Source organism: Pyrus communis, chromosome 1, assembly GCF_963583255.1.
Source record: "Pyrus communis chromosome 1, drPyrComm1.1, whole genome shotgun sequence".
NCBI lineage: Eukaryota > Viridiplantae > Streptophyta > Magnoliopsida > Rosales > Rosaceae > Pyrus > Pyrus communis.
In genome coordinates this window covers 6,089,993-6,106,668 of record NC_084803.1, presented here as the reverse complement: position 1 = coordinate 6,106,668, position 16,676 = coordinate 6,089,993, and the positions used below count along the sequence as shown (strand labels likewise).

The following is a 16,676-nucleotide window of genomic DNA, read 5'->3' as shown; positions in this document are numbered from 1 at the left end:
GATCTCAACTTAAGTGATCTTTAGAATGTATATGCATTATCACTGAAGAAAACCCAACAATAATAATTACAACTTGGATCCCTTTCTTTCTATGTTTTGGCTTCTTGCTTGACAATTTATCAAGGGTGGTACTTTCTTGTTTGACAACAGCAAAGGGTCCGTCTTGTGGTTGCTAATAGACAAGAAGTCGTAGAGAAAGCAACTATAATATACTTGTCCAACACCAAGATAGCAATATATGATATCCTTTTATACGTTATACATATATATATATATATATACATACATATATATATATATATACATACATATATATATATATATATAACCCTAAACCCTATACATATCCTTCATGCCCTTCAAGTGCTTAATATATCAAACCAATAAGTTTGTGGAGAGGCCCTGTATATATGAAAGTGTTTGGCAGAAAGTGAAGTGAGAGAAAGCAAGAGAAATGCTTCTGCAGTGGTATATACTTACATGTAACTGAATCTGTGTACTATCACCTTTTAATCAGTCCTATATAACAGATTCTTAATTTTATTTGATTTTCTTTTCCAATCACCTAATATATTGGTCAATCGCGCATAATATCCTCGTAAATTATTAGCAAGTTGTGATCTGTACAGCACTGGATGGAAGAACAGGTGAGTTTGATCAAGACCCATATACCAATTTGATATTTGAAGTGTCTGTCAAGTAATCAAGAGAGAGATGTGATGGATTACTACTACATATATACTGTGCTTTATTAAATTCTCGAAAAGCTGATGGACCAAAATGCTCAATAATTCTGTTCCTCTCAATCTTTCCATAATCATAACTAACCTCATTACTAAAATACAGAAGAGTTAAATTTACAATTGTGAAATGTTCCAAAGATTAGGACACTTTCCAGATTGCAAAGGAAAACAAGGACTTGCGCACTTTCAACCTCTCTTCATGGTAGTCCAATTTTGGGACCGATTTTTCATAATCTGTGTCAAAGAAGATTAGCCAGGATGATGATCGAAGTAGTTGTTGGACGTTTGTCAGTGTAACTATCAACATATATAGTAGGCAAAGACAAATTGATTAGTAGAGACGATTATCATCTGTGTCATCCCCTTTCCAAGATTATAAAACTGTTTTAAAGAGTTTTAATTTTGTTGAAACGTTTAATTATTTAAGTCTATATCCATGGAAGATTTATATTTATCCAAACTAATTTATCTGCTACGTACGATTAAAATTAAGAGATATATTTGATTATGTAATTAATATGTTAGTTTGGTTATGTAATATGTTAGCTTGCTAGGGTTTTGGATGACTACATTAATTAAGCTACTAGTCAGAGTAGCTTTCACAGTTAACATGATTAAAATCACAGTTTTTGTATCAATAAAAAAATATCACACAGTTTATTCAATAAATTGGGGATGTGAATGAATGATTATGCTTTTGTTATGACTGTTTTACTCTGTTGTTTCTCTGGTAATTACATAAATATTTATTCAAGGAACAAGTCATCTAGTTATGTAACCAATGATCATATTATATATGTACCAAAACTAAAAGATTTATTTAAGTTTGTGTGCATCTACAAACAATGTAAAAAAAATTATAAATCGAGCGACTTGACATATACATAATTAATTAGAGGATGCGTGCATGTTTGATCAAATTCTCTAACGCTCAACGATTTACTTTTGAAAATTGGAAATTTCAGACGACTTTGTCGACTTTGATAACATTAAAGTAGTAGTTGATAGATTTATATCAAAGAAGACACTCTACAATGATGAAGAACCCTAACCCCTAAGCCAGTCTCACAATGTTCATGTCTGACATGCTACTTGTCAAACACTTCACAATAAAATACCAGGCTGCTGTAAATCTCACTTGCATGTGTTTGCATTCTTCCTGCAGTGTACAAAATAATTAAGCAAACTTTTAAATTAATTATTCGGTATAAATAGATTTAAGTTGTTGGGGATGGATAGGGTGCAAGAAAGATCACGAAGACAGCATAAGGGTGAGATAATATTGTTCCCAAAAGGGATGCAAATTTTCAAAAGAGTAGTTGCATGTAAAGATTTCATGAAGCTATCTAGCCAATGTTTTGTATGCAGATTAAGGGGGAATCCCGATTAATGGCTCATTTGAAAGTGCTTATAAAATAACTGAAATGCTTTTGGTGAAATTATTTTTGCAACCAATCTTTAGTAAAAAATTCAAGCGAATCCTAAAACAGTACTTCAAGTGCTTTTAGAACTCAAAAACATTCTTTCTAAAAACACTACTTTCAATTATTTTAAAAGGATTTCCAAATGAGAGCTAAGTCTATAATTATGATCCTTGTTACAGTTAATAGATAGTTTTGTGAACAGTACTGTCCTTCCTTAATCATGTGCTTGATTATGCGTACGTATGTACGTAAGTTAGATGTAATAGTTAATTTAATTGGCATTTCTTGTTCAAAATATATCAACACAGGATGCTTATTGGTCAAGTTGGGTGAGAATTAGACCTTAATTAGAACTTAATTAGAAACTCGGGCCATGCATGCTGGCAGACCCATCAATTTGCTATGTTAAGACTTTGTACCCACAGCTAGCTGACTATGGAGAGAAACATTAAAGGACACGTTTCGCCTGATTTCTGTTGAGTACTGAGATTGTGTTTTACTAAATTTAGATATCATTTTGCATATAAACATGCGTATGATTACGACAAGAACACATACGATGGGATGTAAAAATCCTTACATTAAATTTCAGGTTATCTTTTCCATTAATACGTGTGAGGGGGACGGGCAGTAAATTGCTTCTGCCTGCATATACACAGGTGTCGAGAGGCTGATTAATTAGTTATATACACTTATCTATATATGTGGAGATCTAATTAATATCTTGAAAAAGAAATACAAGGAAAACTCAGATCAAAGTTTGTTCAAGGCACGAGTCGATCATTAGATATCGTCATTCTGTGATCTTGATATACTAGACTCTTATTAGCATGCGTCAACGCATTTAATTACACTAAGGTAAAGGGAGACTAAATTTGTAGACAAAATTTGCAAACTAAATAATATGTCATCAATAAGAAATGAGCACGTTTTATCAATACTTAAATAATAATCAAATCATGAGGTTCCATGCCATTTAGTTTACAAATTTTGTCTACAAATCTAGTTTCTCTAGCATTACCCATTACACTAAATTTTGTTGAATCAGATCTTTGTAATGTAGTGGATTTTTTTCTAGAACAACTTCATAGTTGAAGTTTGAATTTGGTGTACCAAATGGTTTCGGCAATTTTAGAGCTAAGAATTTGGGGCTTGAATTTTTATTTAAGGACTAAAATCTTTCTTAACTAAATAGTTTAGCCCTTACAATGGGCTTGCAGCTAAGTGATTAAAGAACATTACTTAGACACAGGTGATACATTGTTTGATACGATTCTTGCACATAACGTCATGTGTTCGATTTCTCCACCTCCAATATTATCAAAAAACAATAAAATTAATTGGATAATTACTTTAAGGATATTGAAGAGAAATGCATTCCACGTGTTTAGTGATTTTATGAAAATACATTTCTCAATGCTTCTTTTCATTGGTGATTCTGTCCCCTCATTAATTATTTTTATGAATTATTCAACACACAAAAATAACACACTTGCATGTGAGATTTACATGTATTATAGAGTGCGCCAACAAAATGTGAAAATTTTGTGTGGCAAAAGAGCGTCACCTCGAAAAATAGCTGGGTCATGGGCCATTAAGTCGTGGCCCGTGGGCCTCGTGGCACATTTTTTATTTACTTGTATCAAAATGGGCTTGGATATATTAACCCTGAAGAAATTGGGCTAAAATTGAGTCAACCCGCATACACCAGAGCCCAATCTTAGTCTCTCCTTTTCGTTTCGCTCCGACCTGTCTGGCTCTGTAAATTAATTCCAGTCGCTCGGTACTTTCCCTCCCGGCCTCCCGACACTTGGTAGCAGAGATCCTCCATCTTCCAAAAAGCTTCAAATTTTTGTTCCCAGGTCTGTGTTTCTTCTCTTTGAACCTTCCTTCTCTGGTTTTCCATTGTTATTGTGGTTTTAGGCCATCTGAGGCTTCTTCTGAACAATTCAAATGATTTAGTTTTGTTTTCTATTGATTTTTTAATCTGTGGTAAACATTCATCTTCTTTGTTTTGTTGAAATTGGTACGTGTTACATACGCCCACCACCTGTTTGCGGTAATGCCTCTATGAAATTGCTTTCGAATTTATGCACCAATAAATTATTTGGAAGTTAAGAGAAGTGGAAAAAGTCAGATATCCGAAACAACACTCTTTCCTTACAATTTGGTTTGTCTAGTTAGAATCCAAGGAATAGAGATTTCGTTAATGGTTTATACATTGCTCGCAGTTAGTTACTTTCCAAAGATTTACAGTGGTGATTGCATTTTGCTCTCCCAGACATCTTTTGTACAACACTTGTTTTAGTGGAACTTACGTATTCCTGACTAGCATTATGTCGACAATGCGGAGTTAGGGACAGTCGTGGAGTTAGGCCTTTCGCTCCACGCCTCACTACGTTGACGATTTAAGTTAAGTTGCCTAAGCAACAAGAGGGGAATTTGTACTTTAGTTTCGCATTTTATGATTCCCTTTATAATTTAGCATTATGTCCTGAAATTCCTGCTTGTTACTGCAGTTAGCTGAAATAAGTCATGTCGGGGAAGGAAACAAACCCAACGTTTAGCAAGGCAACTGGCCTGCCTCGGAAGCGCTTCTACCGAGCAAGAGCACACAGCAACCCTCTGAGTGACTTCCATTTCCAGTACCTGTCTCCCCGCGTCACGTAGATTATTCTCTTCATTACCCGCAATACTTCCCCTCATCCGATCAAGTTGATAGCTGTAAGAAGATCCAGTTTGCAGATATCGGTTGTGGTTTTGGCGTTCTGATAAGTCTGTCAACCCTTTTCCCCGAGACTTTGATAATCGGAATGGAGCTTAGGGATAAGGTGACAGAGTACGTGAAGGAAAGGATCTTGGCATTAAGGTGACAAATCCGGGTCAATACCAAAATATCTCAGTCGTTCGGACTAATTCCATGAAATACATTCCAAACTACTTTGAGAAAGGGCAGCTTTCAAAGACGTTTTTCCTGTTCCCGGATCCTCACTTCAAAGAGAAAAATCATCGGCGTGGAGTGATCAGTCCTTTCTTGCTGGACGAGTATGCTTATGGTCTAGAAGGCGGTGGGATCATGTACACAATTACGGATGTTGAGGAACTCGGAGACTGGATGAAGACTTGCTTGGAGAATCACCCCATGTTTGAAGCTCTCACCGACGTAGAGCTCAACGCAGATCCAGTTACGAAGCTCTTGAGTTCTGCAACCTAGGAAGGACAGAAGGTTGACAGAAATGGGGGACAGACTTTCCGAGCGGTTTACAGACGCATTGCGCCATCTCTATGACTCTGGGTGTTTTATCTTAGTCGACAGATGGATTGATTAACTTAAAAATAGTAGTGGATTATTCTTTCTTTTGAAGGAGTTTGCTAACAACTCTTGAGAAGATCATCTGGTTTTTGAAATCTTTGATTTACAAATTTTTGTTGAACTATGAATGTTTTTAGCGTTACGCTATTTACCATTATATCACTTACATTTTACAAAGAAGCAAGTCATTATTCATGCTATTTAAGAAAGCAATGTTACAACATGTACTCCTGCAATGTGTTGGTCATAATAATTTGGTTAAAATTACTTACAAGTGAAGAAAAATGTCACTAGACTGGAGTACTAAGTGACATTCATAGTTAATACTTATCAGTTATCAAAGTTGGTAATTGGTAAGGAGGAGGGCTAGTGTCATAGTGGGAACCAAGCACCATTGTGGCCCTTCTCATCCGAATTTGAGGCTCTCCCACCCCACCCAAATCGGTAATTGGTAAGAAAAAAATTAACTAGTTGTACTTTTGAAAAGAGCCCATTTCTCACTCTTTTGTGAACGGTTGTGATTAGTTTATTGAATCGACAATGATCATTGATGACTAGTTAATAACCAATGATTATTTCATCTAGTGACACTCAATATTCACTTTGTGAGACACGTTCATTCTCACCTCCAATGAATAATTTTGATTAAGTTTGAACCAAGACATTGTTGATACATAATTAATAGCCGATAATTGTTGTCAGTGAAACTCAAACTCCATTGTATTGAAAGACACGCTTATTCTCATTTTTAATGAATGTTTTTTTTATTAAATAATTGAATCAAAGAATTGTCGTGGAGTCAAGTAATAGCCTATAACCGTTGTCGGTGAAATTCAGTCTTTATTTTGTTGACGTCAGTTTTGAGATATATAAATGAGAAATAGAAAAGGGAAGTGTTATTGACACTTCAAAAATCTCATTCTACACTCCTTACAAGTGTATTTTTCTTTTCAAATATAGAAACTTTAGAGTGTAGAATAAGATTTTTAGAGTGCTAATAACAATTTTCATAAAAAAAAGGCTGGTTAATAGACGAGGTCAAGTTGGGAATTTACTACTATCGGACTCGGGTCCGAATCAAAAGCAGAGTATCCAAAACCAACCGACCCAGAACTAGAGCTGATATCACAGACTCGTATGAACTGCAGCCTTCACTGAGAAGCAAAATACTAAGCGGTCATCGATTGATTGAAGGAAAAAATGACCACAAACAGCCGAGAAGCCCGACGGAGGAAGATCATGGAGCGAGGGTCCGACCGCCTTGCCCTAATCACGGGTCGGATCCAAACCCTACCCCCCTCCTCCTCTTTTTCTTCTTCACCACCGCCAGACCCAGCAACTCACAGTGAAGATACAGACCTGCCATCCCGGCCGTCGATTTCCCCGGATCAGATTCCCAAAACCCACGTCCCAGATCAAATCCCAGGTACCCTTTTTCTCTCTATCTCCAAAAGCCTTAATCTTTAGTTGCTTTGTTGTTGTAGTTGCTAATGGCGGTTGTGGGTCTGCAGTTTTCACTCCTGAGATTGAGGAAATGTGGTCAGCACCATCAACGGTTCAGAATGAATCACCGACGTCCCAGACCGAAACCCACGTCCCAGGTCAAATCCCAGGTACCCTCTTTCACTCTATCTCCGGAAGTCTCCATCTTTAGTTGCTGTTGTTGTGTTTGCTAATGGCGGTTGTGGGTCTGCAGATTTCACTCCTGAGATTGAGGAAAGACGGTCATCATCGTCAACGGTTCAGGATGAATCACCACCATCAACTGTTCAGAATGAGTCACGACCATCATCATTGTCGTTTGAGAAGCCTAGACTTTTCACTGCGAGTAGAATTAGTGGCGCCATTGAAGCATCAGAAAGGATCCGAATTTACATTTCCATGGCGGTTGCGGTACTGGTGGTTTTTTCCCATCTGGGTTTTCCTTTACTGGGTAGTAAATTGTTGAAAACCCTTTTGGGTTTTAGGCCTCTGTACCTGGTTTTGGTGACCAATGTGACACTTGTGCTTGCTCGAATTTTGGACAGCGGTCGACAAAGACACCACAGAGTGCCTGCCGGAATTGGTGAGGGTCAAACTATGAGTGGTAGTGAGTATGAGTGGGCCGAGCGGTTAGGGAAGGCTTTAGGGATAGGCTTGTTGGGAAAGAAGGTACTTGATGCTCTGTTTATGGACTGTGCTGTGTATGCAATAATTGTTATTTGTGGCCTCTCTTTTGCTCAGTAGTTCAGCTAGGAGTAGGATTTGTATGTCTTTTTGTTTGGAATGGGAGTTTATATAAATGAAATTGATCAACTTTGCTTCCGAATTTCTGATATTTTTGTTGTCGTGTCATTTTGTTGGTTGGAAATCTGCAGTTGGAGACAAATAGCTATGTTTTTATCTATGTTAGCACCTATGCATTCATTTGGGATTTAAAAAAAATGATCGAAAGAATGGCTAGTACCTTTCGTCTTCGCCATTTTCGTACTCGTCTTGATAGTTCTAACCCCATTTTCCTCGGCCGTTAGCCTCCCTCATCTGCAAAACCAACATTTTGGTCAAGTTATACAGTTCAGGTAACCAGCTATGAGAAAAAAAAAACAATTTAGATTCCTGGAAGAATGAAGTGATTGTTTACAGTTTTGTATTCTGGGCGTTTCTCAGCCCGAGCGTATACCGATTTTAACACAAGAATTGACTGCAGTCCTCTGGTGTTGCGTCGAACTTATCATCTGGTATGTTCTGCTCCGAAAGAAGCAGCTCTAGCATGGAAAAGATGTCTCTCGCAAATGGTTTTGAATCGTCGCCGGCCACAAATTCCATAACCACATTGTCAACCTCGATCGAACTGCAACCTGGGGTTCTCTTCATGCTCTTACTTCTTATAAGTTTCCTCATCCTTGACACATCCTCCCACTTCCCTAGGTCTGCATATATATTGGAAAGTAGCACATAGTTACCTGCCTCATCTGGTTCAAGCACCGAAAGGTGCTCCATTGCGGTAATGGCAATCTCGAGATTGCAATGAGTCCTGCAGGAACTTAACAACGAACCCCAAATCTTTGAGCCTGGATTCATCGGCATCTTGTTTATTCTGTCAAGAGCCTGATCAAGGTGTCCGGCACGTCCCAGAAGATCAACTAAACAACCATAATGCTCGATTTCCGGTTCTATATTATGATCTTCTCTCATGGAATCAAAGTACTTAACTCCCTCATTCCATAAACCAGCATGTGTGCAGGCTGATAAAAGACCTAGAAACGTAACACCATTCGGTTCAACCTTCACTATTTGCATCTCTTGAAACAGTTCAACTGCTTCGCGAGCTTTCCCGTAATTCGCCAGCCCTGCTATCATGGTACTCCAAGAAATCACATCCCTCTCCAGCATCTGATCAAACAAGTGCCAAGCCTGATCAATGCAGCCACACTTCACGTACATTTCAATCAGGGCATTGCAAACACAAACCGACTGCAATAGCAGCTTCTTTTCCGAGTACATGTGAATCCATTTCCCAACCTCAAGAGCTCCAAGCTGTGCGCAAGCCGGCAAAACAGAAACAATACTAATCTCATCAGGTTCAATATCCAGCATTTGCATTCGCCGGAACATATCCAGAGCTTCGGCGTAGCACCTGATTCTCGTATACCCTGAAACCATTGCTGTCCAAGACACAATAGTCTTGTTAGGAATTTCCTCAAACACTGCCCTTGCCCCTCTCATCTTCCCCAATCTAACATACCCAGAAAGGAGACTATTCCAAGAAATGACATCCGGTTCAGACATTCCGTCAAACACCTTGTGTGCATCTGCTAAATTATCACATTTCAAATACAAATCCATCAAAGCATTCTCAATCAGCAAATGCGACTTCGGCCCAAATTTACACACTTGGGCATGAACTTGCCTCCCCAAAACTTCACAGAATATCGCCGCGCAAGATTTGATCACAAATGGGAACGTGAATTTGTCAGGAAGTTTTTGGTTCTCTGCTTCTCTCAGCATTTGCTTATACAAATTGATTGCTAAATCATACATTTGATTATGCGTATAAGCTCTGATCGTGGCGTTGAACAGAAACACGTTTGATTCCATAACTTGTTCGAATAGCAAACCAGCGTAGCGCAAATCCCCACTGTTGTCACACACGTCCACCATTTTTGTCACCAAGAAATTGCTCTGTGACAACGAGAGCTTCACAATCTGAGCGTGAATTTTCTTCAACCCTTTTGTGCTTTTGCAATTTAGTAACCTGGGTACGAAGGAATTTTCCAGTTCTCTGACAGATAAGGCGCTGAATCTCGTTGCCATTAGGGACTTTGCAAAACGGGGTTGCTCGGAAGGATGAATGAGCGGCAGAGGTTGGCGAATATCCTTCGGAACTGTTCGAAGAATTTGCTGCTTGATCAGGGACTGCAGGCTCATGGGATGGTGATGAGATTGGGATTTGGGCTTGACTTAATGTTAAACAACGATCTCATAGATATGTATGGCAAATGTGGGAGAATGGGGATTGCCTTTGAGGTGTTTGATAGAATGCCTGAGAGAAATGTTGTTTCGTGGACGGCTGTAATGTGTGGATACTTACAGAACGGTAATGCCAAAGGCTCACTGTCTCTATTTAGTAGAATGGGGTTTTCGGGAATTAAACCGAATGAGTGTTTTCGATCAATCTGAAGGCGTCTGGGTTTGTGGGCATTGTTGAGAATGGAATGCAGATTCACAATATGTGCACCAAATCTGGTTTTGAATGGGTTACAGTGGTGAGCAATTCTATCCTCGACATGTATGCGAAATGTGCAAGATTTCACGAAGCAGCACGAATGTTCGATGTTATGCCAGTTAAGAATCTTATCAGTTGGAACGCGATGATAGCTGGATTCACACTTGAAGGAAATGGGGAGAGAGCTTTGCTCTTATTTAGGAAAATGCAAGGGCTAGGAGAAGTCCCCGACGAATATACGATTACAAGTACGCTGAAAGCTTGCAGTGGTCTTGGAGCAGTCCGGCAAGGAAGCCAAATACATTCCTCCTTAATCACAAGAGGATTCCTGTGCTCAGTTCGGACTACTATTGCTGGTGCTCTTGTCGATCTGTATGTAAAATGCGGGCACTTAACTGAAGCTCAGAGGGTATTCGATCAAATTGAACAGAAGAATTTGGTATCCTGGAGTTCCCTGATTCTTGGTTATGCCCAAGAATGCAATCTACTACAAGCCATGGACTTGTTTAGGCAGCTCAGGGTTAGTATCGATCATCAAGTAGACGGGTTTGTTCTCTCAAGCCTTATGGGCGTGTTTGCTGATTTTGCCCTGGTTGAACAAGGTAGGCAAATGCATGCTTTCACGCTCAAAATCCCATCTGGTTTAGACATATCAGTAACTAATTCGATTCTGGATATGTATCTCAAGTGTGGATTAACAGACGAGGCAGAAAGACTGTTTAATGAAACTCCGGCGAGGAATGTAATTTCTTGGACGATTATGATCACAGGCTACGGAAAGCATGGTCTTGGAAGGAAATCTGTACGTCTGTTCCAACAAATGCAATCGGATGACATAGAACCCGATGGGGTGACTTACTTGGCCGTGCTCTCAGCCTGCAGCCATTCTGGACTAATAGAAGAATGCAAAGATCACTTCTCAAGATTGTGTCTCGACAAACGGATCAAACCAATTGTAGAGCATTATGCTTGTATGGTCGATCTCCTCGGCAGAGCTGGACGCGTAAAAGAAGCCAAGAATCTCATCGACAACATGCCCTTGAAACCGAATGTTGGAATACAGCAAACTCTACTTGGTGCTTGTAGAGTACATGGGGACTTGGAAATAGGGAGAGAAGTAGGCGAGACGCTTCTGAAACTGGACAGCAATAACCCTGTCAACTATGTGATGCTGTCAAACATCTACGCTGAGGCCGGTTACTGGAAAGAGTGCGAGAGAATAAGAAAACTGTTTAAGATGAAAGGGTTAAAGAAAGAGGCAGGACGCAGTTGGGTGGAGATCAACAAGGGGGTCTACTTCTTCTACAATGGGGATGAGACACACCCGCTTACGGAAAAGATTCATCAAGTGTTGAAGGAGATGGAAAAGAGAATAAAATCCGAGCTGGGTTATGTTCATGGGGTGAGGTTTGCACTGCACGACGTGGAAGAGGAGTCGAAGGAGGAGAGCTTGAGATTTCACAGTGAGAAGTTGGCAATCGGGTTGGCGTTGGTGTGTGGTGAGATGGAGAAGGGAAACAAAACGATTCGGATTTTCAAGAACTTGAGAGTGTGTGGGGATTGCCATGCTTTTATCAAAGGCTTGTCGAAGGTTTTGAAGGTGGTGTTTCTGGTGAGAGATGCAAATAGGTTTCACAAGTTTGAGGACGGCTTGTGTTCTTGTGGAGATTATTGGTGATAACCCATTGACACGTAATTCATCTAACTTATTGGTCTACTTTTTCCTTTCAATGGCAGCGTTGTGTACTTGTGTGATCTAATAAATTGTGGGTGATCAACAAAAAAAAAAAAGGAAGCGATTATAGCAGTCTTTATTTCTGACTTTGTGGCCGTCGAATATAATAGATCTAGGAAAATCACGGGACAAAATAAAGAGCAGAGTGCAAGAGGTAAAAGGACGTGAAAATATGAGGCAGAGCACGCCGAAAAAGCACGAAAACTCCATGCATTTTAGAATCACCAAGACTAATTCAAAATGGGTAAGTGAAAAAGTTCAGTATTTCATAGATGAGGCCACTATACTATTTGTACATATACAAGTGAAGCTCAACTTACTATTTGAGCTCTCTCCATCTCTCTCTCCCCCTCGATCTCTCGCCATCCTTAGAAGAGCTAGCTTTGCCTTCTTCGAATCCTAACATAGGGAACCCAATTATATTTCGCGATGCGGTTCCTCAGGTTGGAATCTTGAAGAAGGGGTGATCAAGTGCCTGTCGAGCCGTGAGGCGTTCAGAAGGATCATATTTCAGCAACCCGAACAACAAATCAGTCAGGTAGGAACTGGCTTTCGACGACCCTACAAGTCGCAATATCAGATCCTGTATACAAAATAAATGACATCATATCAACTAAGAAATCAAGAAATTCCACAAGATATCAAATCATGTAAATACTTTTATGGAACTGAAATAGCGAGAAGAAAAAGGTAAAACCTTTAAACAGTTGAGCTTCTTAACAGCTCTAATGCTTTCCCTTGAAACTGCTCCTAAAGGCCAATTCAGTCGTGCACCCCGCCTAAAATACTTTTCAGCACCATGGCTACACACGGATAAAAAATGGTACCAATTTTTGAATAAATCTCATCCAATTTCTAATTCAATAAAATAATCAAAACTTAAAAGTGCTCCAGATCCAATACAAAACTCGGTCAACCATGTTCTTGTAAAAAAATAGATATTTCAATACATACTTGGCCTTTCGGGTCATATGCTGTGGCAGAGGTCCCAATACCCTCTCCATCATTGCCAAATGCTCCAAGTTCTCGTGCGTCTGAAATAATGCCTCACCCTGACAAAATTCCCCATCTTAGAAATTCCTGACCAGAAGAATCCATATTCGAACCAGGATAAAGTAATGTAGGACTAACCGAACAAAGTTCAATAAGAATGCACCCTACACTCCACAGATCACAGGGGTAAGTCCATCCTAGACCTGCAAGATAGACATACAGCAATGATGAGAACAATTTAGGTACTATTACTGGTCAGTACCTGAGATGTACGCAAGATAAAGCTTGACCATTGTAACAGAATAATTATTACCAAAAACAACTAAATGATTTTTTCTCTACTTCCATAATAAGTTAAAATGACAAGAGAGAATAAAGTAAAACAAAATTAGGTTAACAAATAGGTGGTAAGCTATAATCTTTACAAACCAACACAAAAAACGATTACACTCTGCAGAACCAGGACAAGTAAAGGATGACCATGCTGGAAATGTCACCAAACTCAACTCAAAACAGACCCAAGAAACAGCTTAGGGGAAGGGAAAAAAACATGAATATCCTATGCTACTGATGCATCTTAATAAAATGAAGAAACCACAGCAATACGGTAAAAGCTAATAAAGATTGTTATAAGTCTACTATCAATGCCATACTGCAACGTGCCCTTAATATGTTCCAAATGGTTATTGATGCCACAATGTAATGTGTTCTTATTGACCATGTTGGGGGATCCAGCATAAAAAAACGTGACTAATGCACCACAATGACCTCCTATGACTCTGTTAAACACTCCCTTTGAATAAACTTGTTTACAGATGTACCAGCCTCAAGTACTTTTCTAAATCACCAGTAAGACAGTTCTTTTCATCAATCACCATATTGCTTAGTATGGTTTCAGTAAGATGGGAACAGAAGGTGAATAAAAAAGGAAATGATAACACATTTTGGCTGGCCAGCACCGTAATTAGTTACCTAGAATAATCTCAGGGGCTCTGTAATGCCTGGTAGAAACAATGGAGCTATGGTTCTGATCATCAGACACTGTACTACCAAAATCAATCAGCTTAATGGCACTAGACTTGGGCAAGCACCTGTAATTTGTTTCATCTGAAGAAAACCTCTGTACCATTTTCAAGCACTTTTTATTAACTGAGTCTGTACCCAAATATGAAACATGGCATGAACTTTAAATTGTAAAAGTCCAAGATACCTTAGAACCAGGAAGCTTTACATATTCAGAGGACACAAGAAGAATATTTTCTGGCTTCAGGTCAGTGTGAATTAAGCGTAAGTCGTGCATATCTGTTGGATATATTGAAGAAAAATTGTAAGTTAAAAACAAAAGGACTGAATTAAAACACCCTGTTACAGCCATGGACAGACAAGAGGCCAATAAACAGATTTGCGTGACTGGTTACAATAAAATTAAAAAAGAGAATGAGACTAAGAACTATCCACACACATGCTACAGATTCCAAAAGCTGTCGTCCAAATTCCCGAACAAGATCCACAGGGAATGGGCAGTATTTATTTCTCTTTATAAAATCAAATAAGCTTGGTCCAAGCTTCTCAAACACCTGAGAAACCATTAAATGCATCCAAATGAAGGTTTCTGTTTAGTTCTCAGTTCTATAAATAAAGTCCATGGACACACTAATATCAACTGTAAATATCTGAAAGCTCGATTGGTATTACATGCATATGAGAATCGATCATTAAACTACTTGAAGGAAGATAACCAGCATGGTGGAAAAAAATATTACACAGATTCAGAACAGCAAGCAGAAAACAGTCAAAGAGTACAACATAATGGAGCAAAAGAGTAACATGAAGGAATTTAATTGGGATACTTACAATGCAAATGTGATTGCGGTAATCAAACCAAGTGCGAATCTGCACACAGCTGCATCAATGTATTAACATGCTCGAAGTTAGACGACATCACAATGATTGAACCAGCAATTCTATCAGCTAAACCCAGAAGACATGTACCGTGAGTTGCCCTTATCATGCTTAGCTAGCTGTTCAAGCACATCAACCTCAATCATTGCTGCTTCCCGATATTTTCGTATGCTTCGAACTACCTTGATTGCCACATACTCTCGTGTTTGACGGTCCCAACATTCCAAAACTCGGCCAAATGTGCCTACAGCACTAGCAATATGCTGAATGACACAAGCAGAATGACAAAAAAATAAAATCTTGTAGACAGCAGGACACTTGACATCTAACCTTCACCCATCTTGTTAAGTATTTTATCTGCCAAATCAACGTAAACAACCCCAAAACAACATCATTACCGGATACAAACATGTAATTAACAAAAAACAAGAACAATGTGCTAAATTTTCAGGAAAAACTCACATCTTGAAGTGAGATTCTCGCCGAGATTGTAAATATAATGCCCTTCCCGATCATCGTCTCGTTTCGGAGGCGATCCACGCCTTCCATTCCCTTCATTACATGCCATCACAGCCCGTTGAGCCTACAAAAACAAGATGCATCCATCAACCATTTTCATCCCTGTCCGATTACCATTAATCACTGCAAACCCTAAATCCACATGCGGCACAAAAAAAGCCCCAATCTTGTCGTTCCTTCTCATTTGGAAACCCTAACCCTAACAATTGAATAGCCCAAAACCAACCTCCGGTTCCGATTGCGATGGGCCGACGTCCCACGCCGACCTCGGCCGCTTCCGGATTCGATTCTGCGAGTTCTCCATTCTAGTCTCTACTCCCACCGTCGACACCATCTGAATCAAATTCGATCCCCGGCCGTCTGCAACCAAAATTCTCACAACAAAAATTTGGGAAATTTTCTATGGTTTCTGAGACGAAGCTCGTAGGAATCGGTTACTGGAGAAAGAAACGGCGAGAGATTAGCAGCCAACAGGCACCGTACCGACAGAGGAGGTTAGGGCTTGTTAAATGTTAGTTATATAAGGATGTTACAGTCTGCGTTTTGCTTTATATGCGACGGTGGAGATTGGCGGTTTCAAAGATAAGATTAGTTGCGCCGCCATTTCTCATGCCTTAACATTTCCTCTCTATTGGTCTAAAGCCCAATTAGGCCCATCTTAGACCCCACACTGTATTCGGATCCCATCTCAAATTGCCATTTCATGATTCGTAATATTTTTAATGTTCTTTATTCTTTCCGAACTATTAAATTAGAAAATTGTCATTTTATATTCGTATTTTTCTTTTTAATTATAAAAAATCTTTAAAATGTTAATAACAATTCCCTTAAATTAAAATCTCAATCTTTGAATTTTGTGTTTTAGTGCGCAGGAACCTTTCAAGTTTCAACCATCATATTTAGCTATTTGATTTATCATTGTTATATTTTTTCAATTTGTGCTCATTTTATCTACTGGGACTAAAAATAGACAATAATGAAACCAAAAAATGTAATAGACTCGTGTTACACATGTAATTTCATTTTCGTTCCTTGATCCTTAAAAATTTCTTTTGTCCAAATATATCTTCTTTTGCCTCATCGTCATATGAAGTTGTCAATTCAATTTCACTTTATTATAACAAATGTATTTACATTTTAATAAACTAAATATAAACTATCAGATCAATATTGTGTGATCGCACACCCAAAAAAAAATTCTTGTAGTTTAAGCTCATAATTTAGAGAGATATTTCAAGGTTTCCGGTACTTGTCCAGGTGATGTTCCCCACAATTACCACTATGGTGGGGGATATTTATCTAAAATTTCTCCACATTTTTGCATTATATATCTCTTTTACAA

At 38.8% G+C, this 16,676-nt stretch overlaps 3 protein-coding genes and 2 pseudogenes across 4 annotated transcripts; 3 read left to right on the top strand and 2 right to left on the bottom strand.

Annotated features, from left to right (window-relative positions):
• The first annotated feature begins 3,932 nt into the window (after positions 1 to 3,932).
• Positions 3,933 to 5,509, top strand: LOC137728959 (tRNA (guanine-N(7)-)-methyltransferase-like; annotated as a pseudogene).
• A 1,086-nt stretch (positions 5,510 to 6,595) lies between these two features.
• LOC137718153 (uncharacterized) lies at positions 6,596 to 7,823 on the top strand. Its single transcript, XM_068457659.1, has 3 exons — positions 6,596 to 6,906; positions 6,992 to 7,093; positions 7,177 to 7,823. The coding sequence occupies exons 1-3, from the start codon at positions 6,681 to 6,683 to the stop codon at positions 7,704 to 7,706; spliced, it is 858 nt and encodes a 285-aa protein (XP_068313760.1). The 5' UTR covers positions 6,596 to 6,680; the 3' UTR covers positions 7,707 to 7,823.
• Positions 7,824 to 8,144: 321 nt separating this feature from the next.
• Positions 8,145 to 9,773, bottom strand: LOC137730175 (pentatricopeptide repeat-containing protein At2g20540-like). Its single transcript, XM_068469273.1, has one exon. The coding sequence runs from the start codon at positions 9,771 to 9,773 to the stop codon at positions 8,145 to 8,147; it is 1,629 nt and encodes a 542-aa protein (XP_068325374.1).
• Positions 9,669 to 11,976, top strand: LOC137716475 (putative pentatricopeptide repeat-containing protein At3g15130; annotated as a pseudogene).
• Positions 11,977 to 12,164: 188 nt separating this feature from the next.
• LOC137733616 (serine/threonine-protein kinase AFC3) lies at positions 12,165 to 15,901 on the bottom strand. Of its 2 annotated transcripts, none has more exons than XM_068472761.1 (12): positions 15,561 to 15,901; positions 15,278 to 15,398; positions 15,146 to 15,172; positions 14,906 to 15,059; positions 14,768 to 14,816; positions 14,376 to 14,490; positions 14,124 to 14,215; positions 13,886 to 14,033; positions 13,052 to 13,116; positions 12,875 to 12,972; positions 12,618 to 12,723; positions 12,165 to 12,481 (listed from the first exon to the last, which is right to left on the bottom strand). In XM_068472761.1, exons 1-12 carry the CDS (start codon positions 15,666 to 15,668, stop codon positions 12,455 to 12,457), a joined length of 1,110 nt encoding a protein of 369 aa, XP_068328862.1. In that variant the 5' UTR covers positions 15,669 to 15,901; the 3' UTR covers positions 12,165 to 12,454. The 2 variants fall into 2 exon arrangements, with proteins under 2 accessions (XP_068328862.1, XP_068328855.1); XM_068472754.1 differs by having other exon boundaries at positions 12,165 to 12,503; positions 15,561 to 15,900.
• Between the last annotated feature and the right edge of the window lie 775 nt (positions 15,902 to 16,676).